This window comes from Equus caballus, chromosome 22, assembly GCF_041296265.1.
Source record: "Equus caballus isolate H_3958 breed thoroughbred chromosome 22, TB-T2T, whole genome shotgun sequence".
Classification (NCBI taxonomy): Eukaryota; Metazoa; Chordata; class Mammalia; order Perissodactyla; family Equidae; genus Equus; species Equus caballus.
Window position 1 is genome coordinate 28,754,632 of NC_091705.1, and position 26,243 is coordinate 28,780,874.

Sequence of the window (26,243 nt, forward strand, 5' to 3'; positions counted from 1 at the left end):
AATTCCGTTTTATCCCTTCTGCTTCTTTTTCTTAGCTCATTGCATTGGCGAGTATCTCAGAGCAAGGGTAACTAGTGGATGCGCCCTGCCCTTTCTGGCCTCTTTCCTGTGAGGTGGCGTTTATGGGGCTGGGTTCTCATCAGCTCCACCAGGCGTCCCTCCAGGCCTCCCTGTGTGCCAGGCACATTATAGGCGTCATCTCCTGTTTCCCGCACGAGCCCAGCTACACAAGGACAGTTGCACTGATTCCCGTTTTTGACAGGGATAGACTGAGGTCCCCTGAGGTGCCATGGCTCGGAAGTGGCAAGCAGGCATCTGAACCCAGCCTTCTGGCCCCAGGCCTATATTTTGGTGCCTCTGTGATGCTGTTTCTTCCCTGGAGGGTCCAGAGATATGGATGGTGATTTTATTAGTTGGCCTCTGACCCCTGTGTGGCCTCTGTGTCCGGGAGGCGGAGATGGTGGAGATGGTGGAGGCACCTGGGGCGGGGTGGGGGTGTCAGCACAGCGGGTGGGGTGCCAGAGGTGCATTCTGACGGCCCTCTTCTGAACTGTGAGCTTCTGACTCTGCTGCACTCCTTGCTGTGTGGCCTCAGGCAAGGTTCTGGCTTCTCTGAACTTTGGTCCCATCTGTAAAGTGAGTGCAGTTATAGTCCCCACTTCACTGTGCTGTCTGGACCATTGAGTGTCAACCGCATGCAAAGTGCTCAGCTCTGTGCACTTCAAGGCCCTGCCACCTGTTCCTCTCATCCCCTGCAATGATAACAACAACAGCAAACCGACCTGGTGTGCTGTTTATCGAGCGTTTTTTCTGTGCCTGGCACATGGACTCTCTCATTTAATTCTCAGATGTTAGGCTCATTATTAGACCCATTTTAAAGATACGGGAACTGAGAGGTGAAGGGGCTTGCCCCAGGAGATTTAGCTGGCAGGCTGTAGAGCCGGGATTTGAACCAGGCCCGAGTGGAGTCCTCACTCTCAGCTCCCGAGCTCCTGGCCTGCCCTCCACCCTCAGGAGAGGTGGAGGTGCTGTTCCTCAGAGCAGGGAAGGAAGGAGCTGTGACTGAACAACAGGCTCTTCTGGATGCCGTGAGCATCCGAGTCCCCGCGAGGGTGCCGCCTCTGCACAGGCCGGGAGGCCAGAGGGTCTGGTGGCCTCGGTATGGGGGCCGTGGGAGGGGGCGACACCCCAGCTCTGCAGCGCCCTGTGGACCCCACGAGGGCTTCCGGCCTCATCCAGAGGGCATGCTGGGAAACTCTTCCATGTTTCTTTTAAAAGTCTCATTAAAAAAAATCATGACAAAGTAATTTCTAAATGTCAAGTGATACAGTATATAAAGTAAAAAAGGGCTTCCCTTCCACACCTTTGGGATGAAACATTGTGAAGAATTTGGAATCTTTCCAGAACTTTCTCTAAACCTCTGCAGCACATGTGTGCGCGCACACACACACTAGTTTACTTTGCAGAAATAACTGTAGTTTGCGTGTGCTACGGGCCGGGCACCACACTCAGTCCCTCGCACACCCTGCCATATTTAACCCTCCCACCAACCCCCTGACGTCGGTAGCATTATTACCCCATTTTCCAGACGAGGAAACTGAGGCCCTGAGTGGCCCAGAGGACGTTCTGCGCTGCCATCTTCCTCTTTTTATGTAACAGCGTGCCGCGAGCATCTTCTCAGGCCTCACGGAGTCCCCTTCTGTCCGCTGGACGAGCGGACGGCTGCTGATGGTGCAGCCCGTCTGATGAGCGCTGAGCTCGCCTCCGCTTGTCGGTGGGGTGTGTGCAGCAGAGGAGGCCCCAGTGTCTGCGGGGTTTACAGAGGTGCCTCTGCTGGAGGAGGGTGCATGGAGGGGCCACCCCTGCTGGGCCAGGACGACAGGGGCCTGCGGAGGGAATGGGGATGGGGGGAGGGATGCGTTTGGGGAAGATCGGGGCTAGGGGGGACCCAGTCCTGAGTGACACGAGGCCGGGCAGTTCAGGGGAGATGCCAGGTGGGTTTGGCACCTGCTGGGCATGCAGTGCGGGGCACAGGCGGGGAGGTGCAGGGGCGGCCGCAGCGCAGGCCTCTGTCTGGAGCCTGCGGTCGGGAGCCTGTGGTCGGGGCCCCCTTCCTCTGGGAAGCCAGGCAGCCCCAGGACGGAGCCCCCATCACTTCCCCTCAGACCCCGAGGGTCTATCTCTGCCTCAGAGTGTGCAAGTGGCGGAAAAGATGTGGGGGGTTGGCACTCCTCCAATGGGCGACTCATGGTGACTTGGCGTTCAGGCCCGGAGGCAGAGTCCCAGCTCCAGAAAGGGGACCCGGGTCTGGGAGGGCACCTCTCCCGAGGCCACACAGCACGCCTGCAGCCCTGCAGGGACTGGACCCCACCCTGAATGTGCCGGTCCTGCCTCCAGCACCCTCTGCTTTGTTGAAGCCTGAAGTCTTGGGCTTTCTCCAGGAGCGGGGCAGGCTGCCTTACCCACTCACGCCCCATCTGCCAAGGGCATCTGGCTGTTCCGTGTGAGAGAGAGGCTCCAAGGGCGGGAGGTGGGGCCCATGAGTTCCTCCCCTGGACCCCCTGAGCAGCCTCTGATTCCTGCCTGCCCAAGGTGGTTGCCGGTCCCCACTTGTTTTCATTCTCACCCTTGCTGTGTGACCTCAGGCAAGGTCCTCAACCTCTCTGTGCCTCAGTTCCCTCATCAGTAAAATAGAAACACAATTAGTGTTCACTGCCTAGACTATCATGGGGATTCCATGAGTCAATATTTGCGAAGTGCTTAGAGCAGAGCCCAGTACAAGGTCCGGGCTCTAGGAGTGTTTGAATAGGGCAGAACGATACTCGGTCTCTGCAGTGTGATATGGGAGGAAGAAAGCAGGGTGCGAACCACACGTCTGTGCTCACTGAGTCTTTCGTCTATTCTGCAAACATGTCCAGAGCAGCCGGTAAGTGCCAGGCCTGTCCTGTCCCGAGGGATATGCAGTGATCCGACCCGGTCCTGCCTGCAGGGAGCTCCTGGTCAGGGGCCCCAGGTGGCTCCCAGGTCACAGCCCTCTGTTCAGGGGACGGGGAAGGAGAGGCACCGCCTCGCCCAGGTGCTTGTCTTCCGGAGGCCGGACTGGTCCTGAGCACGTCCCGCGCTCTCCCCTCGCTGATCCTCCCAGAGCCCTACGACCTGGGTACTGTTGTTATCCTCAGCTGACAGAGGAGGAAACTGAGGCACGGGGTCCCGTACTGAGGGATTCAAACACAGGTCATCCGCCCCAGTGCTCCAGCTCTTCCACCCCCTGCCTCTCCACAGACACGTGTGCCTTGTAGAATCAGAATCAACCACAAGGACCAAAAAAGGGCAGCAAACCCCTAAATTCCACAGACCAGCCAACATTGCAGCCAGAGGCCCCGGGCCCCCGTAGCCTGGTCTTGAGGCTCTCATGCTTTTTCTGAGAGCCCCAGGGGGAGTGGTCTCCCTGCTAGCGTAAGAGCGTGGGGGCCAGGAGCTGTGCTTTTCCTCCCCCCGCCCCAGAGGGCGCATGCACCGTCTGGGTGCCAGAAGGGCCTGCAAGGTTCGGGCCAGGCCCTCCCTCTCCCTCCACGGCACATCAGCCACGAACCTTTTCTCCTGTCCTTGATTACCTCCAGTGACAGGGTGCTTACTCTTCACTATTTAGTTCATTCTAAAGAAAGTTTGGGCTCCTAGAAAGTTCTTCATTTAAAACATTTAAAACATGTATTTTTATCATTTTTCTTTCCTTTCAAAGTCCCACAAACAATTCCCTGTCAGAGCATGTGCCCTCTGAGGCGGGACCTGGCCCGTTCATCTCTGTGTCCCCCGGTAGTGACGAGCAGAGGGCCTGTGGTGGGCTGGTGCCGTGAATGCTGAAGCAGGCAGCGAGTGGGAGGGCGGGGTTGGGGTGGGGCCTCCGTCAAGCCTGGGGCTGCGGGGAGCTGGGTCAGGAGGTCCCCCGGGACGCTGGCTGTGTGAGTGCTGATGGCACCAGGACCCCGGTGGATCAGGTTGCCGTAGAAACCGGCCTTCCCTGTTGCCAGGCCCGGTGGCCTGTCCCTCGGGATGCCCTGGTGACCCTTTGGGCTATTGAGCAGGTCTCCCCAGGGCCTCCCCAGCCCCACATTCTTTGAGCTGGTTGGTCCCCAGGGAGCATGCAGGCCACGCCCCCATTGTGCAGCCGGGCAGCCCGGAGGGGACAGGGACTGGCTGAGGTTCACGGTTCAAGTGGGAGGGGGGGTCACAGCGCTGGGCTTGCTTAGGGCAAACAGTCTCGCCTGAGGCCCCAGCCAGTCAGGGGACTTTGCCCCATCCGCGGATGCCCAGAGAAGGTTCTAGATGGATTCCAGGGTCTGCTGCCTCTCCTGGAGGGTAATCTGAGCCCACCCTGCTGGTGTGTCCAGAATCGCAATATCAGTAATGAGTGATGGGGCAGAGTGACCTGCTATGTTCCGGCACTCGACCTTGCCTCCAGCAGTTATCACAATGACGCCATCATTTCCAGATGGAGAAGTGGGGCACAGAGAGGTTAGGTCTCTTGCCTGAGGTCACACAGCTGATTAGGGGCAGGGCTGGAATCTGAGCCTGGGGAGTCTGGCTTCAGAGCCCACCCTTAACCGTGTGCCATTTCAGGCCTTGCTCTTGCTCACAAAGTGCTTTGGGAGGGTTGATATTTATTTCTTTATTTCAAGTCTGGGAAGCTCTTAGCATCGGGCTTGCCAGAGTCTGAGCCTTAGAAATTGTGACCTGAGAGTCATGGCTGCGGGGGTTTCTTTTTCTAAGAAAGTGGTGTCTTCACAACAGCCCTGAGAAGTCTGCTTTATCCCTGCTTTGCAGATGACGATGCTGAGGCCCAGAGAGGGGAAGTGACTTGCCTAGGGTCACACAGTGGGGCGAGGTGGAGCAGGGCCTCTAGACCAAGACCCCTGACTCCACACCTGGTGTCTGTGCGGAGACCGCAGGCTGCTTCCCAGGCCCTCTGGGACAGCCCTGCCTCCCACCAGGTGAGCTGCCGGCCCTCAGGGCTCGGAGAGGAGGGAGCTGGGAGGGCTGGCCATGATGCGTGGGGAGACCCTGGCCAGGCCCTGACGATGGGGAAGTCGGGGGCAGGCGGGGGGCGTGGCACGGGCACCGCTGGGGAGTTTCCAACTCAGTTTTCTCTGTTCCCTGATGTCTAGACCTCCCAGACTTCTGGCTCAGAAATCTCTTAATTCTTGAATAATCACCCATTCACTCACTCACTGATTCAGCTGTTTATTGAGTACCTACTGTGTGCCACGCCCTGCACGAGGTACTGGGAGCACAGCAGTGAGCTGGACAGACAAAAGCCCGTGATTATACAATAACTGCATAATCACACTCACAAAAATAACAACTGGGCCACGTGTTATCAAGGAGAGGCACAAATGTCGGGGGCGGGGGACAAACCAGTGAAAGGATTTGGGGAACTGAAAGAGGCATGAATTCCCCGGGGAGAAGTGGTCAGGGAAGAGCGTTCAGGCAGCGGGAACAGCATGTGCAAAGGCCCTGTGGCTGGGGTGAGCTCCCAGTCATCTCTCCTTCTTCCAGCCTCCTGCTGTATCCCTGCCTTGGTTGCAGCTTTTTGCACCTTTCCTCGGCTGTTAGACAATTTCAGTCAGTCATGTGTCACTCAACAAACCCTCAGGGAACCCTCTCCTGTGTGCTGTGTGCCTGAGACAGACACATGACTCAGATACTATCCCTGCCCGCGAGGGTCAGAAACAGTGACTCAGGGCAGTGGAGGAAGTTGGGGCTTCTGATTATGAGGCGTTTCTGCTGCGCCTCGCCCTGTACGAAGGCAGCCCTTTACGGGCGCCGTCATCATTCCCATTTTCCAGATGAAGAAACTGAGGCTCTGAAAGGCTAACTCACCCACAGAGGCTCATGCCCCTCTTTGGGCCTCAGTTTCCCCGTCTGTAGGACGGGTGGGGGTGGAGGCTGTCTAGGGCGCGCAGGGTCGCGCCCTCAGCCCGTGTCCTCTCGTCCGCAGCCGGGACCATGGGCAGCAACAAAAGCAAGCCCAAGGACGCCAGCCAGCGGCGCCGCAGCCTGGAGCCGGCCGAGAGCGCGCACGGGCCCGGCGCCTTCCCCGCCGCGCAGACCCCCAGCAAGCCGGCCTCGGCGGACGGCCACCGCGGCGCCCCCGCGCCCTTCGCCCCCGCGGCCGCCGAGCCCAAGCTCTTCGGGGGCTTCAACTCCTCGGACACGGTCACGTCCCCGCAGCGGGCCGGGCCGCTGGCCGGTCAGTGTGCGCGCGCGGGGCGCTGTGTGTCCCGGGGCGGCGGCCGCCCTCTCTGGGCTGCTATTGCTCTCTCGGTCTAACGGGAAGCGTCTCTGGGCTCCCCGGCCTTGGGGACGGCGGGGAGCGCCCCGGGGGCTGTGGGCGGGGCGGGGCTTTAGTCCTAACTGGAAGAGGTGGCGCGCTCCATTCATTGCCTTTGGGGTGAGTGAGGTACGCAGTATAGAGGGGTCTAGAGATGTGGGACTGTAGGGGGAAACTGAGGCCCAGAGAGCCCGGGGCTGCTCGGGGCTGCGCGGAGCGGGGTCGGCCCGGCGGGCGGGCGGCCCGGGCCGAGGTGCGCCCCTGCGCCCTCTGCTGGCGCCTCGGGGTACGGCGGCCCCAGGCGAGGGATGCTGAGCTGCAGATGCGGTCCCGCAGACGCAGGCCTCAGGCCCTCACACACGCACACGCACACGCACACGCGCTCACACGGGGCCACACACACAGTCAGCACCTCATTCAGAGGCACGCACACAGGACACGTGCTGTGCTGGAGACACCATCACAGACGCTCAGAGACACCTCGCACATAGACACACTCAGGGACACGTGGTTGCACACCCCTAGGCACAGACACACACACACATGCGCAGATAACCTCACCCTCCCAGGTGAAGACGCACACATGTAGCCCTTCACAGACACACCCAGGACACAGCCCATGCTCATGAGAGATGCCAGCACAGACACCCACAGACTCACAGACGCACAGATGCACATACGTGCAGTGAGAACACACGGACACACAGAGACACGCTGACACGCACCCAAGCGAGACAGACAGAGCCGCAAACACCCCTACTCGTTTGTTCAGGAATATTTATGGTGCCCCTCCTGTGTGCCAGGCCTCTTCTGGTGCTGGGGACACAGCAGTGTGTAAAGAGACAGGACCCCCGTGGGGAGAGACACAAGGCAAGGTGTGTCAACCATGAGGGTGTTAGAGGAAGGAGCCAAGGGCAGGGAGGGGATCTTGGGGGATGTGTGGGTGGACCAACCGCCCCTCCGCCCGTGGTACTGGGCCCCCGTCCACCCATCCTTGGCCATGGCTGTCTGACACGCCCCGCCCCTCTCTGCAGGCGGAGTGACCACCTTTGTGGCTCTCTATGACTATGAGTCGCGCACAGAGACTGACCTCTCCTTCAAGAAGGGGGAGCGGCTCCAGATTGTCAACAACACGTGAGTGCCCCTTCCCCCTCCCCCCTGGGGACCCTGTCCCCTGGTCCCGGAGCCACTTCTGAGCGTCCCAGAGCCAGGGGGCAGCGCGATGGGCAGCAGGCGGAGCTGAGCGGCGAGGCCGGCCGAGGGCCAGGGGACTGTCCTGGGGCCTGTGGGAGGACGTGGCGGGCGGGCTCTGGGGGGGCTCGTGGGCAGGGGTCTGGGTTCAGTGACAGGTCAACAGAGCACAGTGCCCCAGACCCCGGAAAGGGGCACATGGTCAGGGCAGGACTGGGCCCAGGACCCAGGGCTCCCAAAAGCAGGACCTGAAGCTGGAGGCCCTGCCCAGAGAGGTGCCCTCCTTAGTGACCTGGGGCAGTCAGTTCAGCCAGAGTCTCCAGCTGTAGGGAGAGGAGCCCACCCTGGGGTGGGGGACCCACATTGGGCACCGTGCGTGACAGGGGGCAGGATGGGGCATGGGGACGAGAGGGCGGGAGAGGGTGTGGAGGGCAGGGCGCCCTGCTGGACGTCTGGTTCACCTCCAGGGACTCCAGCCTTGCAGTGGGGCATCGTAGAGGGAAGCTGGCCTGGGGTGGGGGGCCTGCCAGGCTCTGGGCCCCTGTGGACAGAGGAGCAGGGGGAATGAGGCTGTGAGGGTGGGTGGGGCTCCAGCCGTGGAGTGGGGTCCTTACCCCCCTCTCCCCTCCTCTTCTCTCCCTGCCAGGGGTGCAGCGGGGTTGGGGTACACTGCCTGTCCTGGGCGTGGGCTGGGGTTCGTTCTGGCAGGAGCTCTGACAGGGCGGGGCAGGGCTCTGCTCCTGCGTGTTCCTCCTTGGGTGGCAGTTGCTGTCCCCCGACCCTGGCCTCAGGGACCCTCTCCCCCAGTCCTGGCCCTGCTTGCTCCCTCCAGCCCTCTCAGCTTCTCCCTCTCTCTGCTTCTCTCTCGCTGGCCCTTAGGAGGAAGGTGGATGTCAGGTGTGTACACACTTCATGGGCGGCGGGCTGGGGGGCACTTGGCTGGTGGGGGTGGGCTGCTGTCTGCATGTGCTCTCACGGCCGCATCCCTGTCTGTGCTCACTGGCTCCCTCGGCTGCACCCCTCCAGCTTCCCCAGCTTGTGTCCCCCACCCTAGTCCCGACATAACCCCAGGCCGAGAATGGGGAGGGTCCTCCCATTGCCCCTTTCACTCTCCGTCACCGCCTCCCCACCCCTCCCCTCCCCGTCCTGACCCCTCAGACCACACTGAGTGCCAGCTGCATGCACGGTCCGGGGCTGGGCCTGCCGAGGCCTGGGGGGAGGTGACCTTGTCCCTGCCCTCCTGGAGCCGAGTGGGGCCAGGGTCAGCTCAGGCGTGGCCTCTGCTGTGTGCCTCCCTCCGGTGGTGACCACAGGGACCAGAAGGTTCCAGCAGGTCCCTGAAGGAGGAACAGTAAAGTCACGTGCAGGTGGAGGTGGGGGAAGGCAATCTCTCACAGCTGGGCGGCTTGGAAGGGCAGGAAGATTCTAGAGGGGAGAGTAGACTTGATCCCTGAGTGTCCTTGGAGGCCTGGCTGGGGAGGTGGGACATCTCCACCTTCTCTGAGGGTGTCTTGCTTGCTCATGCCGCACTGCCCTCATGCATGCTGTTCCCTCTGCCTGAAACGCCCTTTCTCCCATCTCTGCCTGGCAGACTCCTATTCATCCCTCAAGATCCGGCTCAGGACTGCCTTCTTTGTGAGGCAAAAGGAAAAAGAGTTTCCTTGTATTTACTGAGCTGCAATCCGGCCAGGGCTGTGGTAATGGGGGAGGAGCTATCTCCATTTTGCAAATGAAGAAACTGAGGCTCAGAGATGTGAAGGCCCTTGCCCAAGGTCACACAGCTACCAAGTAGCAACGCCAGCATTGGAGCTTGGGCAGCGGCTCTCTCCCTCCCTTAAGCTGCTCTCCCTGAGGGAGGGGCTTTCCCAACTTTCCGCCCCGTGTGTCCAGTCCCAGTGCCCCTCTGGTTCTCTTAAGGTTCCAGCTGTTGGCATCTGCCTCCCCCAAACTGGGAGCCCCCTGAGGGCACCTCTCGGGTCTGCCACGTTTCTGGGTGCCCATATCCCCTGTTGCTCAGCACGGCGGGGGGTGGGGGAGGGATGCCCAGCTGGCGCTGGTGCACGCGGTGCGTGAACAGTAATGACAGCCACCGTTTGCGGTGCTCTGTGTGCGCCCGGTCTGTGCTGAGAGCTGCGAGGGGCATCCCCACAGCCTCGGGAAATGCAAACGCTCACTTGCTCCATTTTACAGGTGAGGAAACTGAGGCCCAGAGAGGTGAAATGACTTCCTCGAGGTCACACAGCTAGGGGTGGCAGAGCTGGGAAGAGCAGGCAGGCCCAGACCCAGGGCCCTTGTGGGAGGGGTTCAGCGGAGTGCACAGGAGCCAGGAGGAGGGGAGGGTGCAGGGGGCTGGAGGCTGGAGGTGTGGGGAATGTCCACCAGCCACGGTGGGAAGGGCGTCTCTGGCTGGGGTTCCAGCTGGAGCAAAGGCCTGGCGGGAGGAAACATCGATTCTGCCCCGTTTACCCAGTCGGAGGGCAGCCCTCATTCCCTCTCTTGTCCGGCTCCTTCCCTTCCTTCTTCCCGCCTTCCAGGCTGGGCAGGGCGTGTCTGGCCAGGCCTGGGGCTGCCCGAGGGCAGCAGGGGATGGAGTCCCGTCCCGGAAACCCTTGGGTGGCAGGAGGCCCCTGAGTGGAGGGGGTGGATGGGAGCCCTCCCCACATCGCAACCTCAGCTGCTCCTTTGCCTGAGGCGTCAGTGGTGGTGGGGTTGGGGGCTGGCCTTAGAGGAGGGACAGAGAGATGGGGACGCTTACTGGCAGGGAGGCCCCCTAAATTTGAGATGCTCAGGTCTCACACCTCGCCCAGGGCCCACCTGCATTGCTCAGGGCCCGTTGTTGTTTACCCCCCATAGGAGGGAGGGACTTTCTGAGTCTAGCCTGGGGCTGGGCCGGGGGTCCGGGGAGCTGGGGAGTTTAAGGATGAGCCCGTCTCTCGTCGGGGTTCCGCTGGGTTGGGGCCCTCACAGTGGCCGCCCTGGAGACCCTGCTCCCCGGAGCTTCATGCCAGATGGCCGTGGGTCCTAGAATCCTGGGGGCTGCGAGGTCCTGGGTCCGAGGAAGCCACTGGGCTGGGACGTCCGACTGCCCTGAGCCGCCTGCCCTGGCGCTGGAGTCTCCAGGAGCCGGAAACCTCTGGGTCTGACTCTGGGCTGCTTCCTGAACTGCCCCGCCCTCCCGCCCGGATTCCAGTAGCTTCTCTGGGGAAGCTCTCCAGAGGCAGGGCTGATCTCTGCCCCCTTGCCCTGGGGGCTCCAGTCCCACTCCCCGCCCTCCTCACCTGGCCCGCCCTGGCCTCCCTCCGCCTGCCTTCCCCCCACCGCCATGTGCCTAGGCCTCAGGGCTCAGACTGACCGCCTGGGCTGTGCCCGCTGTCCCCCCCGCCTGCCATCCCCAGCATGCTCCTCTGACTCGTCCCAGCAGCCCCAGTGAGTGAAATCTTCCCCCATCTGGCCTGGCTTGCCAGGTGCCGAAGCTGCCACACCACCATCCACATCCCAGCTTGGCTGGCGCAAGGATTAGGCTCTGAAAAGAGGCTTGTGGGGCTCAGAGAGGTGCAGTCAGTAGCCTAAGGTCGCACAGCTGGTGAAAGGAGCTGGGATGGAAACTCGTAGCTCGGGGACTCCTGGTCCAGTGCTTTCTCCTCTGGCCGCACGGGGGCAGGCGGGGGTCGGGCAGGAATGTGTGTGATTCCCTTCCTGCCCTTCTTCCTGCCCAACTGATGGGGACCAGGCCTGAGGGAAGGTGCCAGATGCAGTAAATCTGCTGAACCAGGTAGCTTAATGCGTCTGTTCCTTCCGACACTGGGCTCGGGCTGGTGTCCCTGCCGCACTGGACTGATCTGGGAAGCTGTGGAATGCCTCATGAGGGTGAAGTCCCTGTCCTTGGCAGAGCCAGCTCAGCCATCCGAGGCAGGTGTGAGCCTCCCAGACCATTGACGTGGGAAAATGGGGCCTGATGGCTCCATTTCACAGGTGGGCAAACTGAGGCTCAGATGCTAATCACAGTAATTAGCTTACCTGATGCCAGCTTGATGCTGACTGGTTTACACACTGCCTGCAAGGGAGAGTCTGTGAATGTTATCTCCTTCTTATAGATGAGGAAACTAAGACTCAGAGAGGGTAGGGTCCTTGCCCAAGGTCACACAGCAAATCCTTATTGGAGACTGAGCTGCTTTGGCTTTTATGAACATTTTGGAGAGTGGGGAGGGGCACCCTAGAGATACAGATTTAATTGTTTTTCTTTTTTTAGCCAAATCAAGATACTAACAGCTCATGCACATGAGCACCTACTGTGCGCCAGGCCCGTGCTGGTGTTTCACATCCTCCGAGGGAGGCATGAGTCTCCCCATCCTACAAATGAGGAAACTGAGGCAGCGCCCCGGTCATGCACCTGCACGTGGTGAGCTGGGATGGCGCCCAGGGCGGTCTGACTCTGGCGCTCAGGCTCTCAGGGTCTCTGGAGCTGGGGCCAGGCGAGGCTGGGCCAGGCTGGGCCTCGGACCCTTTAGTGAGATGGTGGCACCCCTCCTCCCTGTGAAGTCGAACCCCCAGACCAGACTCACACGGGCTGCTGGCGGAGCTGGCGCCCCTGCTGGCCTATGTCGGGTGGTGTCGCAGAGCCCAGCCCCCTTGCCTCGGGGGTGCTGTGTGGCTGGCCTCCAGCCCTGCTCCTGCTGGCCCTGCGCTCTGCGCTCGGAGCGTGCGCATGCGGCTGGGGGCTTCCCAGCGGCCGGCCAGCCTGCAGACTCTGGCTTTGTCATTCTGCCTCATTTGCTAGCCTCTGACTTAGACCTCAATCCAGCCCCCGACCTCAGCTCTCCTGCCTCCTCCTCCATCTTCCCCGAGGATCTCTGGGCCTCTCAGTGCCCTGGGCAGGCTGCGGGGGTGCAGGAGGCCTGCTGCATCTGGCTGTGGGCACTCAGAGGCCCTGTTTTCACTCTTGCTCTGCCATTGATTCTCTGTGTGGCTTTGGGCAAATCACTGCCCTTCTCTGTGCCTTATTTTCCTCACTGGTGAAATGAAAGCTTTGGACTGGAAGTTCTCAGTTGGTCCCTGTGACCTGAGTCATTGCTTTGTAGCTTGGGCAAGTCTGCCTCTCTCTGTGCCTCAGTTTCCCCAACTCTACAAAGAAAGTGCTGGGTTACCCCAGCCTGGGTGCTGTGTGTCCTTGGGCTGGTCCCTAGACATCTCTGAGCCACAGTTTCTTTATCTAGGGGCTGAGGCCTGCCTGTGTTCTTTGCGAGGTGGCCTTGAGGGTGAAATGGGACAGATAAGTGTGGACATCTCCAGCTAGATGCACAACAGCAAGGCAGATGGAGGTCCTGGGCAACCCAGGGCTTCTCTCCTTGCGGTGGGCCTTGCCCCCTTACTCCAGGGCCCTCCCTCTCCCGCAGAGCCCCCGTGTGAACTGGGTCAGCTGGGCCCCTGTCCAGCGTGCGTGCAGCCATCGCAAGGCCCAGTCAGCCACACGGCCCATCTTGCTCCCTTCGCCTCACTCCATCCGGAAGGGCCCCGGGCCCACCCGGCTGAGCCCCCGGGTCTGGGTGCTCGCCTGTACTCTGACCGGTCCTTGGAGAGCTCCCCCAGCCCCACTCTCTCCTGGCCTCAACTTTTCCATCTTCAAAGTGGGCTGAAGAATATGGGTGAGGGGCCACTCAGAAGAACAGGAGCCCGGGATCTGGGTTCCAGTGCAGGCTGTGTGACCGTGGACAAGGGCCTTTCTCTCCCTGAGCCCTGGCGACCGGGAGGCGGGGAGCCCACCCTGCTTCTCTGGGGGCCGGGAGCCTGGGCCTGGCTGCGTGACCTTGAACGAGCCTCTGTCTTCCCATCTGCACAGTGGGGTGGGAGGGGCTGGACCGATTTCCCAGGCAGTCGTTCCGTGGGCCTCCCTCCCTCCTTCCCAGGGTCCCTCTCCCCATCCCCTATGGTTGCTTTGGATGTGAGGCCCCTGTGGCTGCCCTGCCTGGTCCCCGGCCCCAGCACGGCCTGGCTCTCCCCGCCTCGCTCTCTCTGCCTCTCTCTCTCACCACCCCCCTCTCTGCCTCTTCTTTCCTGTCGGGCTCTCGCTCTCTCCTCCCTCCTCTGTGTCTCTGGACCCCCGCTCCAGCCAGACCTGGTTCACATTCAGATGGCTGCAAAGGTACTTGCCCCTCCCCACGCCCACCCAGGCCCAGGGGACCCGACCGTGTGGGGGGCTCCTCCTGCCCCTGTCCCATCTCCTCCTCTTCCTCCTCCTCCTCTCGGGGCAGTAGGTGTTGAAGTGCCCTGGGCACGGGGGCTCTGCCCCCTCAGCCATCCTCTGACATGACTCTGTGTGACTCTGGGCAAGTCCCAGCCCCCTCTGGCCTCAGTTTCCCCTGTAGATGGGTAGGCTGCAGGAGGAGGCCTGAATTTTCAGCCAAGGAGCCCTTTAGGTGTGACCTGTGATTTGTGACAAAGGCGGGCATTGCCCTGGTTTGCAAGGTCGGCGCCTGGATTATCACCAAGCTCCAAAGGGGCCACCCCCGCCTCCACCCAGGTCTTGCCAGTGCCCAGGGCCAGGCTTCCAAATCTCAGGGCTTGGGGAGGCTTTGAAGGTCTGATTTGACATCCAAATCAGGCAGGAATCTTCTCTCCTTTTACAACTTGCTTGCTCCCAGAGACAGGGAGCTTCCTCCCTCACTCTCAAGGCAGCTGTTGGCATCTTGAGATGGCGTGGTCTATCTGAAGGGGCCTGGGTCACTTCCTGTCCCAGGACTCTGCCCCTGTGGGTTCGGGCCTTAGGCTGACCCAGGTCAGTCCTGGACAAAGCCTGTCTGAGTCAGCTTTGGCCAAGAGGCTTCTGGGGGCCGGGGAGAGGAAGCTCGGCCTGGCAGGCTGCGAGAACTCAAGCTGGTCCCACTGCTCCCTGCGCCTCCCTTGGCCTCGAGGGCCCCCAGCACAGCACCCGTGAAGACGGCAGGCACCAGGCACCACTGACGGCTCCCTTCTCCTTTGCTCCCTTCCTCTCCCCCTGCTCAGAGAGGGAGACTGGTGGCTCGCCCACTCGCTCAGCACGGGACAGACGGGCTACATACCCAGCAACTATGTGGCGCCCTCCGACTCCATCCAGGCCGAGGAGTGAGTATTGACTGGCGTCTGCCTGCTCGCTGCCCCTGCCGGTTCAGATCATCCCGCCTGGGCTGGAGTGGGTGGTCTGGCTGCCCGGGGCCCCAGCCACGTCCCAGGGAGAGGTGCTGTGGGTGGGCGGGACCCTGGGCCGCCAACACCGCCCTCCGCCCTCCTGCCCCAGGTGGTACTTTGGCAAGATCACCAGACGGGAGTCAGAGCGGTTACTGCTCAACGTGGAGAACCCGAGAGGGACCTTCCTAGTGCGAGAAAGCGAGACCACAAAAGGTATGAATGCTCCTGCTGGCCAGTGGGAACTGGGTCTTTTGTGGGTGGTTGGAGCTGGGTGTTGTAGAACGTGTAGGAGTTTGGTATATGGAGTGGGGTGGGAAGAGCCTTCCAGGTGGAGAAAACGGCAGGATCAAAGGCAAGGAGGTGCATTTGAGGAACACTGAGTTATCTGGGGTGGCCAGAGGTGCAGCCAAAGATGACGCTTAGCCACTGTGGCCTCAGGTTCCTCAGGTGAGGAATGGGGTTCACCCATGGTCCTGGCACTTGTCCCTCTCCTCGGCCGGGGAACGCAGACCGCCCCGTCTCTCCAGTCCCTCTGCAAGTGGGTTGCAGGTGCCCCATCACCATGGCAACGAAGCTGGGCTGCTGCCCGTGGGCCTGGGGCTCAGCGGGAGATGGGAGAGCAGAGCATCCATGTCATGCATGTGCGTTGATGAGTGGCCGTGTGGCCGTGCGCCGCGTGTGGGTCCAGCACATGTGCACGTGGGAGTGGGATGGTCTGTGTGTTGCTGCGTGGGAGTGAATTACTACGGGTTTGTCTTCGCACCTGGGGGCCTGTATGAGCGCGTGCCTGCATGTGTGCACACGTGGTCAGCTTGGCTCTGGCTCAGGCCTGTGGCTTCTACATGCTTATGGCCTGGGCCATTGGCAGTAAGTCCTGGTTGCCCACTGTGGGCTTTGGAGACCCAGGTGTGGGTTCAAGTCCAGCTCTGTGCCTGACTTGCTGAATGACCTGAGGCTATCTGCTTTCCCTCTCTGGGTCTCATTAATTGAGCACCTACTGTGTGCCAGGCCCTCTTATATGTGGTCTCATTGAATCTTCCCAGCAGCCCTGAGAGTAGCCCCATTGTGCAGAGGAGGAAACTGAGGCCCAGAGAGGGCAAGCAACTTGTCTAGGTCACACAGTTGGGATACACACTCACGCGTTGGTGCTCTTGCTGGGGCCAAGGGTCCACGGCGAGGCTTTCTATCAGGTGCCCCTTTGCTCGCTTGGCCCTGCCCCAGTGGCTGCCTTGAGCCGGGTGCTCAGAGACAGGGTGGGCCAGACCTGGCTGTGGGGGCCGCGGCCTGGCCTCCCTCCCTGCTGAGTTGGGCGGGCACAGAACTACGTGGCGGGGGGGTGAGGGGCATGGTGGTCACGCTTCTCTCTGGCTGCCCTGCAGGCGCCTACTGCCTCTCCGTGTCCGACTTTGACAACGCCAAGGGCCTCAACGTGAAGCATTACAAGATCCGCAAGCTGGACAGCGGCGGCTTCTACATCACCTCCCGCACCCAGTTCAACAGCCTGCAGCAGCTGGTGGCCTACTACTCCAGTGAGCGCGGCGCGGCGGGCGAGGCGGGGCACTGCTGGCTGCAGGGCAGAGCGGGCTGCCGTGGGCCTGGGGCTGGGCCCTCTGAGGGGGCGTGAGGGGCTCACCCTCAGCTGCAGACCTTGGGGAGGCGGCTTCAGGGCCAACAGGGGCTGGGGCTTCTGTTATCCTGACGACATGCTGCTCCTGCTCCCCCCCACTTTTTCCTCTCCTTTCCTCCCTCCTCTCTCCTCCTCTGCAGCTGGCTGGCCAGGAGGGGGCTGCCTGGAGGAGCGAGCAGGGAAGGGAGGGGGCATAGGCTGATGTCGTCTGTCTCTGCAGCCCTAGGACCGGTCTGAACCGGTTCCTCGGAGAAGAGGAGGGGGCGGCTAGATCCATTGCAGCACAGAGCGCAGAGCGAGGGAGAGGGAGCAGCAGGCAGAGGGAGTAGGGGCTCGGGGCTCGTGCCGCAGGGCAGGGCGCTCACACGTGTGCGATCGTGTGGCAATCTGTCCAGATGTCCGGGGCTGCCCAGTGGACCGAAGTGTCACCGGCCGTGTGTCCGCATGCTCCTCCCCACCCACTCCTCCTCCTCCTCTGTCAGCGGGGCCTCCCAACTCCCTCTAGGATCTGGCACCCTCTCTGTCCCCTTGGCGACCACTGTAGGGTCCGTTCTGAGCCCTGTTCCCCCAGATCAAAACCCTCCAGGGAGACCTTGGAATCTTAGGATAAAGACCCCCATGTGGCCTCCAAGGCCTTGGGTGTCTAATTCTTCTGGCCTCCCTGCCTTACCTGGGCCCCCTTCTCCCATTCACTCTCCTGTAGCCCCCCTGGCCTCCTTTGAGTTCCTCCACCCCTGTGGCTTGTTCCTCTCTCAGGGCCTTTGCACATGCATGAGGCTGTGTGCCCCTCCCTGGAGGGCTGTTCCCTAGTCAGCCAGATCCAAGCCTGGGTACCACTTCCTGTGGGAAGCCTTCCAGGACTCCATGCCTCCCACCTGCTATTGTATGCACAGCCCTCCTCCGTCACACTCGTGGTCCTGGGAGGTGATTAAGGGAGGCTGGGCTCCCCACCAGCTGTGAGTTTCCTGAGGGCAGGGTTCCACTGAACTTGTCCCCCACTGGGTCCCTGGCACCTGTCTGGGTGGCCAGCCCTTCAAGGGTGATGAATGAATGACTCAGGGAGCAGATGCATGAGGCAGTGTGGGCCTGTGTGGAGGTGAGGGTGTGCACACAGAGGTGTGAACGCCTGGCCTCGAGGGCATCCTGTTTGTCTCCTAAGGCTGTGTGCATACAATGTGTGGGTCTACACACCCACCCACCCACACACACACACGTACCCCCGTGGGATAGGGAGGCCCCAGGGCGGATGCCCTGCTTGTCCTCCACCCCCCGTCTCTGTCTTCAGAACACGCTGACGGCCTGTGTCACCGCCTCACCACCGTGTGCCCCACGTCCAAGCCACAGACTCAGGGCCTGGCCAAGGACGCCTGGGAGATCCCCCGGGAGTCGCTGCGGCTGGAGGTCAAGCTGGGCCAGGGCTGCTTCGGAGAGGTGTGGATGGGTAAGGCCTTGCTCCCGCCCCCTCAGAGGAGACCACGGTCCCTCTGGCGGGACTTTGGTGACCCCACCTGAGAACCAGGCTGATGTCCATCCCATGTGGCAGCTCAAACCCCCATCGGTCCCCTGCTCGTCACCTCTGCTGAACAGTGGGAGCTGTTTTAAACGCGGAGCTCCCCAGGGGTGGCTGGCACCAGGCTGAGGTGTGGCCCCCCATGCCCTGCAGAGCATGGTACCTGTTTACCAAGAGCTCCCTGGGACTGGGCATCGCCGCTCCCCACCAACTGGCCGTGTGGTCTGGGCCAGGGGCTTCACTCTGAGCCTCGATCTTCCCAAATATAAAATGGGGCTGATGATAATAGGGCCCCCGTGGAGTTGAGAGAGAATACTGACCCAGGTGTGTGTACACGTTGGCTCCTGGCCACGGCAGGAGAAGCCTGAGCTCTCAGGGGGAGTGTAGGAGGCGCCGGGTCTGGCGGGTCCAGGCCTGTTAACCCGGGAGAAATGGACAGCAGGCAGCCCCGACAAGCCCAGGCACCGTCTGCTGACAGGCTTCTGCTGCCACAGAGGAATCAGGGAGGTGGGGTGACAGCCGTCAGCCTGTGGCTTCAGCGGGCGATGGGGGTGCTTTTTCAAGGCCTCTTCACTCGTTTCACCGAGTGAAGGCAGTCTTCATGCGGCCTCACTGTTTCTACTTTCCTTCCATCGGGAGGAGACGACGGAGGAGAGTGGGGAGGGTTCCTGGGTGGAGGGCACTGCAGGGGCAGAGGCCTGGAGTCCGGAGGTCAGGCCACGTCAGGAAAGGGACGTGCTGGCTTGGGGCTGAGGAGAGGGATGAGAAGCCAGCTCCCAGGCACAGACACACCATGAGAACGTGAGCAAAACCTGGGTAAATCCACGGCATTGGCCGCTCTGGTGGCTGCAAAACTCACTCCTGGCTCGGGTGTGTGGGCGTGTCCATGGGGGAGGTCCTCACTCCCTCCTGGGTGCTCCGGGTGGACTCCCAGGTGCCAGGTGCTAGGAGGGCCAGAGACAGCCTGCGCTGCAGCCCCCAACTGAGGCCCAGGGACTGGGAGGGGGATGGGCCGAGGCCACTTGTCACAGGAGCTTCAGGCCCAGCTGGGACAAGAACTTGGAGTAAACTCACGGGACTGGAACACGGCTCCCCCCAAGGCCTCACGATGAAAACCCAGATGATGATAAAATGACAGCGGCAGCTTTTATTCGCTGAGCCCTCACAGCAGGCTGGGCCCGGTGGCTAAAATCTCCTTTAACCCCCAAACAGCCCGCCAGGTAGACACTACAGCATCTCTGTTTTCCAGCTGAGAGAACTGGGGCTCAGAGTGGGGAGCTGACCCACCCACGGCCTCTGCGGGTGGAGGCCGAGGCGGAGGCGAGCCGCACCCGCGGTCTGACCCCCGCGCCCTCCTGTTAGCGTGAGGCCTGACTTTGGGGAGTGCGGCTCCGCTGGCCTCTTGTTCTCGTGGCCTCATTCTGCCTCGTCCGGACTCCGTTCATCTGCTGACCCTGTGCACCTTTGACGAGCTGCCCAGAAGGGACATGATCATCCAGGAGGGAGCGGCTGAGTTAGAAGCATGGTCTCCCACCTCAGGCGAACATGCTGCTGTTTGGGACATTGCTAATGATCACAGTCCTAAGGACAGCCACTGTTTCCTGAGCATGTGTCCGAGACTCATTGAGTCCTGGGAACAGCCCTGTGAGGAGCGTCCTGTCATTGTGCCCATTTTACAGATGGGGATGCTGAGGCTCAGAAAGGGCCTTGGCCTTGGCTGGGCTTGTCACACGGCCGGGGAGGCCAGAGCTGGAAGTGGTGGCCGGGCGGGCAGATCCCGGGTCCCTGTGGGATGGGCATGGGGGGCCTCCCCTGAGGCAGCCTGTGCCCCTCCCCACACAGGGACCTGGAACGGCACCACCAGGGTGGCCATCAAAACCCTCAAGCCGGGCACGATGTCCCCAGAGGCCTTCCTGCAGGAGGCCCAGGTCATGAAGAAGCTGCGGCACGAGAAGCTGGTGCAGCTGTACGCGGTGGTGTCGGAGGAGCCCATCTATATCGTCACGGAGTACATGAGCAAGGGTGAGGCCGGGCCGCGCCACGGACGCTCCGGGTCAGGCGCTCGTGGCAGGGCGGGGGGCGGCTTCCCTTCCCGCCAGATCTAGAATATCCGTCTCTGAAATGGAATAGAATGGAACCAGCTTCTCATGTCCCTGGGAAGTTAGACCCAAGGGTGCCTTTCTCGTTTCATTTTGCTTTCAACGGTTTCCCACAAGGCGTCTTGTCTCCCCCAATTTGCTGGGCCGTTGGCCACTCTGGGGCTGGGAGGAGAACTCCCCCAACCCTCTGAGCTCAGCCACATCTGAGTCAAGTCCCTGGCTTGACCTTTACTTAATTTTTAAATTAATTATTTTTCTAAATTCCACTTTTGGGATGTGTAATTTACCTCTGATAAAATACACCCATTTTAAGTATCCAGTTCAGTGAGTTTTTACAAGTGGGTACTCTGTGTATCTCTTACCACAATTAAGAGCTAGGAGATCTCCATGACCCCCGAAAGCTCCCTCGTTCCACTTTGCAGACAGTGCCCTCCAGTCCCCAACCCCTGCAGCTGCTGAGGTGCTGCCTGTCACCGTGATTTGTTTGTTCTAGAACTTTGTGTATGTAACCCTTACCTCCGAGGTTCTCCTTGGTGTTGCTGTATCGATAGCTCATTCCTTTTTCACTGCTGAGTAGTATTCCCCTGTGTGGATGGACCACAGTTTGTTCACCTGGAGGTGGGCGTCTGGTTCTTTCCCATCCCGCTCGCCTTTGGAATGACAAATGCTCAGCGACTTTATTCCAAGATGCGTTTATGTGAAATCTGCTGTGCCTGTTAAAGCCGGGCCAGCCCAGGCGGACAGGATCTGGGAGTCATGGCGTCCTGGCGTGGGGAGGCCAGGGCCGGGGCCACAGCTGCTTTCTCTCTGCCCAGGGAGTTTGCTGGACTTTCTCAAGGGGGAGACGGGCAAGTACCTGCGGCTGCCTCAGCTGGTGGACATGGCTGCTCAGGTGAGTCAGCCCCTCCCGCCTCCCACCCTTGGCCCTTGAGCACCCAGACCCACTTGGCTCAGCCAGTTCTGGCCTCGAGTGCCCCCTCCAGGAAGCTAGCCTTGATTGCCCCCACACTCGCTGATCTCGCCACATGTATTACTGAGACCACTGACAGGTGCTGTGACTGGTAGTTCTGGGCAGAGGAGAGAGCCCTTACCTGGGCATCAGGAATCACTGACTGACTGTGGGCCCGACCTCAGGCCTCAGTTTTCTTCTCTGTGAAGGTCATTCAGTCATTCAGCAAACATGTATCAGTGCTTGCTTGCTGTAGGTGATGCTCAAAAACCATTTTTTAATTTAATCCTTATCACAATCAGGGAAGGTAGGGATGGCCATTATTCCCATTTGAGGGACTAGAAAACTGAGGCTCAGAGAGGGGACTCAGGACAGCAGGCGGGACCTGGCACTCCTCTGTCTGTGGGGCATCTGGGGCCTCTTTTTCCTGGTCACCCCACTTCCCTGGCTGCATCTTGTCTTGTGCCTCCCCTTTGCCCTGCATCCGCCTCCTGCTGGGCACTGGCCCTGCTTTTTATGCCAACAGCGTTTATTGTAAACTGATGTCACTTGCCTGATGAAATGGGGAGGGCAGGGCGTTTGGTTGGGCCTCCACCCTGGGGATGCCTCCATCCCTGGGCACGTACCCTGTGACCTGGGAAGGGCGTGAGGTGGCCCCTGAGCCAGGCTCCTGGGATTCTGCCCGTAGATCGCCTCCGGCATGGCGTACGTGGAGCGAATGAACTACGTGCACCGGGACCTCCGTGCTGCCAACATCCTGGTCGGAGAGAACCTCGTGTGCAAGGTGGCCGACTTCGGGCTGGCTCGGCTCATCGAGGACAACGAGTACACGGCCCGGCAAGGTGGGCAGGGCCCAGGCGAGGTGGTACGGCCTGTCGAGGAAGTCACACCCCTTCCCTGAGCCTCAGTTTCCTCATCTGTCAGGTGGGGGAGAGAATGGTGCAGTTGTGACATGCTGCTGAGGCTTCCCTGACCTTCGTCACTCCTGCAGGTGCCAAATTCCCCATCAAGTGGACGGCTCCAGAAGCTGCCCTCTACGGCCGCTTCACCATCAAGTCGGATGTGTGGTCCTTTGGGATCCTGCTGACAGAGCTCACGACAAAGGGACGGGTGCCCTACCCTGGTGAGAGGGCTTCCCGCAGCCTATCTTTGGTCTTGGAACCCCTCCGCCCTGGTCACCTTGGGAAAACCACACCCCCTCCTGGGCCTCAGTTTACCCAGCATCTGATCTTATGCTCTCTCTGGTCGGGGCTCCCAGCCTTGGGGAGGGGACTTACCCAAGGTCATACCCACTGTGTCCTAGGCAGGAAACCCTTTGTGGTCCCCATCCACTTCCTCCCCGCCGCTGCGCTCCCCCGAGCCCGCCTCCTCATCCTCCCTCTGCCCGCAGGGATGGTCAACAGAGAGGTCCTGGACCAAGTGGAGCGGGGCTACCGCATGCCCTGCCCGCCCGAGTGTCCCGAGTCCCTGCACGACCTCATGTGCCAGTGCTGGCGGAAGGAGCCGGAGGAGCGGCCCACCTTCGAGTACCTGCAGGCCTTCTTGGAGGACTACTTCACATCCACTGAGCCCCAGTACCAGCCCGGGGAGAACCTATAGGGAGCCGGCTGCAGGGCCAGACTGCTCTGGGCCGGGCGGCCCCTGGCCGGGGTCTTGCCTTCCTCTGCCTGCCCACCGTTGCTCCTCTCTGAGGGGCTGAGTTGCCAGGGACGAGGCCCCTCCCCACTGTGTGGCGTGGAAGGGCCTGGGCCTGGGGCGGTCCCAAGGGCTGTGTTGGAGGCTGGCACAGTGACTTCGTGCCGGCTGCCGCTCCACCCACAGGCTCCTCCCTGTGCCCTCCTGGAGCCCCGTGCGTCTCGGCAGGAGAAATTAGGACAAAGGGCTGGGCTAGGGCGCCCTTTTTCCAGCCTCACCCTGCTCCGCGCATCGGCTCCTTCCCTCTTCCACCCCAGGGCTGTCTCCAGAGCTGGCCGAAGAGCCTTTCCAAAGAGGAGTGATGGGCCCCTGGCCTGCTGGCCATCCTGCCCCTTGCCGTCCGTTTCTGAAACACCTTTTGGTGGAGGCTGCTGGGTCCAGACCCCTCTGCCGTGGCTCCCGGGCTGGGTAGCCTGAGGCCAGGCTTCACTTGATGATGGTGGGTGGGGTGGGCACCCCCGTCAAACCCTGCCCTTCTTAGATCTGAGGGACCCTTAGAGATCATCAATTCCTTGTCCCCCTATGACCTACGGGGAAACTGAGTCCAGAGAGGGGCTGTGACTTGCTCAAGGCCACAGAGCAGTTCAGGGTTGAAGTGAGATTGGAACCCGGTGCTCCCTCTGTCTTCCTCAGGAACCAACAAGATTGTCCTTGGAGGCATCGTGGACAGACTAGGGCAGCCCAAGGGACAAGGGGCCTGAGGGTGGATCAGAGACAGCAGACGGCGTCATGTGGCCACTGCCCACTAGACGGGGCTGTCGTCAGGGGAGAGTGGAGGCGCGTGTGGGCTGAGCCAGGATGAGGGGTGAAGGTGCAGGGGTCAGGAGGCAGGCTGCAGTCAGGACGCGTGTGGTTTTTGACCTTTAGAGCTAGCCTGCCATGAAAGGGAGTGAGCTCCCAGGCTCTGGAGGCAATCAAGCAAAAGTAGAAGATCCAAGTGGTTGGAGACCCTAGCTCTGGCCTCAGGAAGGAACCCAGGTCCCCCTTCCCCCAGTTTGTCTTGTGTCCTTTCAGCGCCTGGCCCCTGCTCCTTCCCCAAGTTGGCACCCTTTAACTCATGAGTAGGGCAAGGAGTGCCTAGGCTAGGGTGACAGAGGGTGAGCGTGTCCACTGCCGTGCACCAGGACTGGCTGTGTGACCTCGGGCGGCCCCTGCTTCCTCTCTGGGCTGCAGTATCTGCCTCCATATGAGGCCATGGCCTCTGCAGCGGCTCCGCTCCTGTCCAGACCCTGTGGCCTGCCATCGCGTGCTGAGCCCAGCCCTGGGCGTCGGGAGACTGTATTCCGGCCCTGGTTCTGCTGTTCAGCCTTCGGGTATGTGGTGGCTTCTCCCTGGGCCTCAGTGTGCCCGTCTTAAAAGGAGCGGCTGACAGTTTGTGGGCATCTTGCCAAGGGCCCCTGTGTGTGTGTGTGTGCACGTGTGTGTTCCTCCATGTGTGTCCATATTTAACATGTAAAAATGCCCCCTGCTCTGTCCCCCAGACACGTTGTACATTTCACCACAGTCCCCCATCATAGCAATAACATCCCCGCTGCCAGGGGTTCTCGAGCCAGCCAGGCCCTGCCAGCGGGGAAGGAGGCCACGCGGTGCCTGCCCATGACATTTCCACTTTTCCTTTCATGCGTGTTTATGACCCAAGTCTTCAGTCCGTCCCAGTCGAATCTGGGCTCGCTCACCCCAGCGTGCTCTCATATCCCCTTCCAGCTGCCCAAGGCCCTTTGTATAAGGTGTCCTGATACTGTCCTTTTTTTTAAAACAGTGTTTTGTAGATTTCAGATGACTATGCAGAGGCCTAGGGGACCCCCGGCTCTGGGCAGGGCCTGGGGGTCCCGCATTCCATGGCCCAGGCTCGGGAGGGAGGGGGGATCCAGAATTGGTTGTAAATACTTTGCATATTGTCTGATTAAACACAAGCAGACCTCGGAGTTTGGCCGCTGGTTTATTGAGTCTCTGCCGTGTGCCTGAGAGCACGAAGGGGGGCGGTGAGAAGCCAGGCTCTGGTCAGAGGGGCCTGTGGGGCAGCACTGGTGGCCGGAAGGCTTCGGGCCAGGAGGTGACATAATCGGATTGGAGACGGGCTCTCTGGAATGTGGCTGTGTGTGCACATCTACACCTGTGTTCACAGGGTGAGCTCGTCCGGCAGAAACCTTGCTTGTGTCTGAGATGCACCAGGACTCCCCGGGGGGTGAGCGGCTCAGGACGCAGATGCCCTGGGTGGACATCTGGTGGCCGTGGACACTCTGGGGGCGGGGTGGGGCTGGCAGGCCTGTGTGGAGTTGTGGATGTGCTCACGGCAGATTGTGGCTGCGTGCCTGCTATCTGTGTGTCTCCCAGGGGTGCTGGGCAGGGGGGTTGGCGGGGGGTGGAGCTGGGTCAACCGAAGTCCTGGGCGTTCTGGAGAAAAATCCAAAGACCCTTCCTCTCCTCCCTTCTCTGCCACCGAGGGACACGACCTGGGAAGTTCATTTGCAACAGTCTACATGAACACATTTATTTTACGTCAGATCACACACCTAGGCCAGTCACCTCTGGCTGTAATAAAGTGTTTAATTAAAAACGAATGTCAAAATCGGGACATTTTGCTATTCAGTATTATTTTCACATGCCGAATCCCATGGTGCCCAGGTCAGAGTGGACTCCTGGAGAGCCGGTGGGTGTGCATGTGTCTTGGGAGCAGTGATAGGCATATGGGTGTGAGTTCGTGCACACCTTCTGTGTGCTTGTGGAAGCGTGTGCCTAGGATGTGTGTGCCTTTGTGGTCATGTGGGTGTGTGGGACCTGTTTGCTCATGCGTGTCTCTGTTGGTGTGCGGACACATGTCCTGGTGGTCCGTGAGTCTAGGCTCCTGGGGTTGTGTGCCCAGATGTGTGAACCTGTGTTCACGTGGGGCGTGAGTGGAAGGCTGGGCATGTGTTCACCCCGGCCGTGTCCATATACACATGTGTCCAGGTAATGTACTAGCCTGTGGGCTCAGGGTGTGTGTGTGTGTGAGGGGTGTACGTGTTGGGGTCTGAAGCAAGCGAGTGGGTCTTTTTTTCTGGCCATGTGTGCATGGATTTGTGTGCGTTGCGTGGCCACAAATCCAGGTAGTTTGTGCCTGAAGCTGCAGGCTCCGGGGCGCGGGCACACGGCTGTGTGTAGCTGTGTTCTGTGAATGTGTGTGGGGCAGTGTATGTCTGTGTCGGCTCAGAGGGCACACATGGCACTGGCCACTCCCGGCAGGCCCCACGTGTGCCCGGGGCGCAGGGATACCAGCGAGCGGGCTGGGACGCACCCCAGCCCTGGTGGGGACAAGGCGCTGGCCCGCGTGGCTCTGGGCCCCCTTTCTCTGCACCTCTCAGCCCATCTCTTCGTGTGTCTCTCCGTCTCTGTCTCTCTTTCTTTGTCTGACTGTGGTTTTCTCTCTTGTCTGTTCCTCTCCAGCTTTCTCTGCTGTCTGGCCCCTGGCTCTGTCTGGACAATTTTCTGTTTCTTTCTGTTCCCTTCCTTAACCCCTCCACCCCCCTTCCTCCCACTTCTTGGTCTTTCTCTGTGTGCTTCTCATTTTCTGTCTCTGTTTCTCAGTATTGCTAGTTTCTCTTTTTCTCTGTGCCTCGCTGCCGTCTCTCTTTTTTTCTCTAGTCTGTGTGTGTGTGTGTGTCTGTCCCTCAGGTTTCCTTCCTTATCAATCCCTCCATGCTTGT

At 60.7% G+C, this 26,243-nt stretch overlaps 1 protein-coding gene across 5 annotated transcripts in view; it reads left to right on the plus strand.

The window, feature by feature from the left end:
* Positions 1–24,485, plus strand: part of SRC (SRC proto-oncogene, non-receptor tyrosine kinase) — a 49,800-nt gene extending 25,315 nt beyond the window's left edge. For 2 of the 5 annotated variants that reach the window (XM_023626533.2, XM_023626534.2), the window contains exons 3-16: positions 4,822–4,988; positions 5,996–6,247; positions 7,363–7,462; positions 8,399–8,416; positions 13,626–13,658; positions 14,519–14,617; positions 14,790–14,893; positions 16,060–16,209; positions 17,593–17,748; positions 19,660–19,839; positions 20,732–20,808; positions 21,554–21,707; positions 21,857–21,988; positions 22,256–24,485. In XM_023626533.2, the coding sequence (XP_023482301.1) occupies positions 6,004–6,247; positions 7,363–7,462; positions 8,399–8,416; positions 13,626–13,658; positions 14,519–14,617; positions 14,790–14,893; positions 16,060–16,209; positions 17,593–17,748; positions 19,660–19,839; positions 20,732–20,808; positions 21,554–21,707; positions 21,857–21,988; positions 22,256–22,464 (1,656 nt within the window). In that variant the 5' untranslated portion in view covers positions 4,822–4,988; positions 5,996–6,003 and the 3' untranslated portion in view covers positions 22,465–24,485. The remainder of the gene's footprint in view (positions 1–4,821; positions 4,989–5,995; positions 6,248–7,362; positions 7,463–8,398; positions 8,417–13,625; positions 13,659–14,518; positions 14,618–14,789; positions 14,894–16,059; positions 16,210–17,592; positions 17,749–19,659; positions 19,840–20,731; positions 20,809–21,553; positions 21,708–21,856; positions 21,989–22,255) is intronic. The other 3 variants (XM_023626535.2, XM_070247855.1, XM_023626536.2) reach the window with 2 other exon arrangements.
* The last annotated feature ends 1,758 nt before the right edge of the window (positions 24,486–26,243 follow it).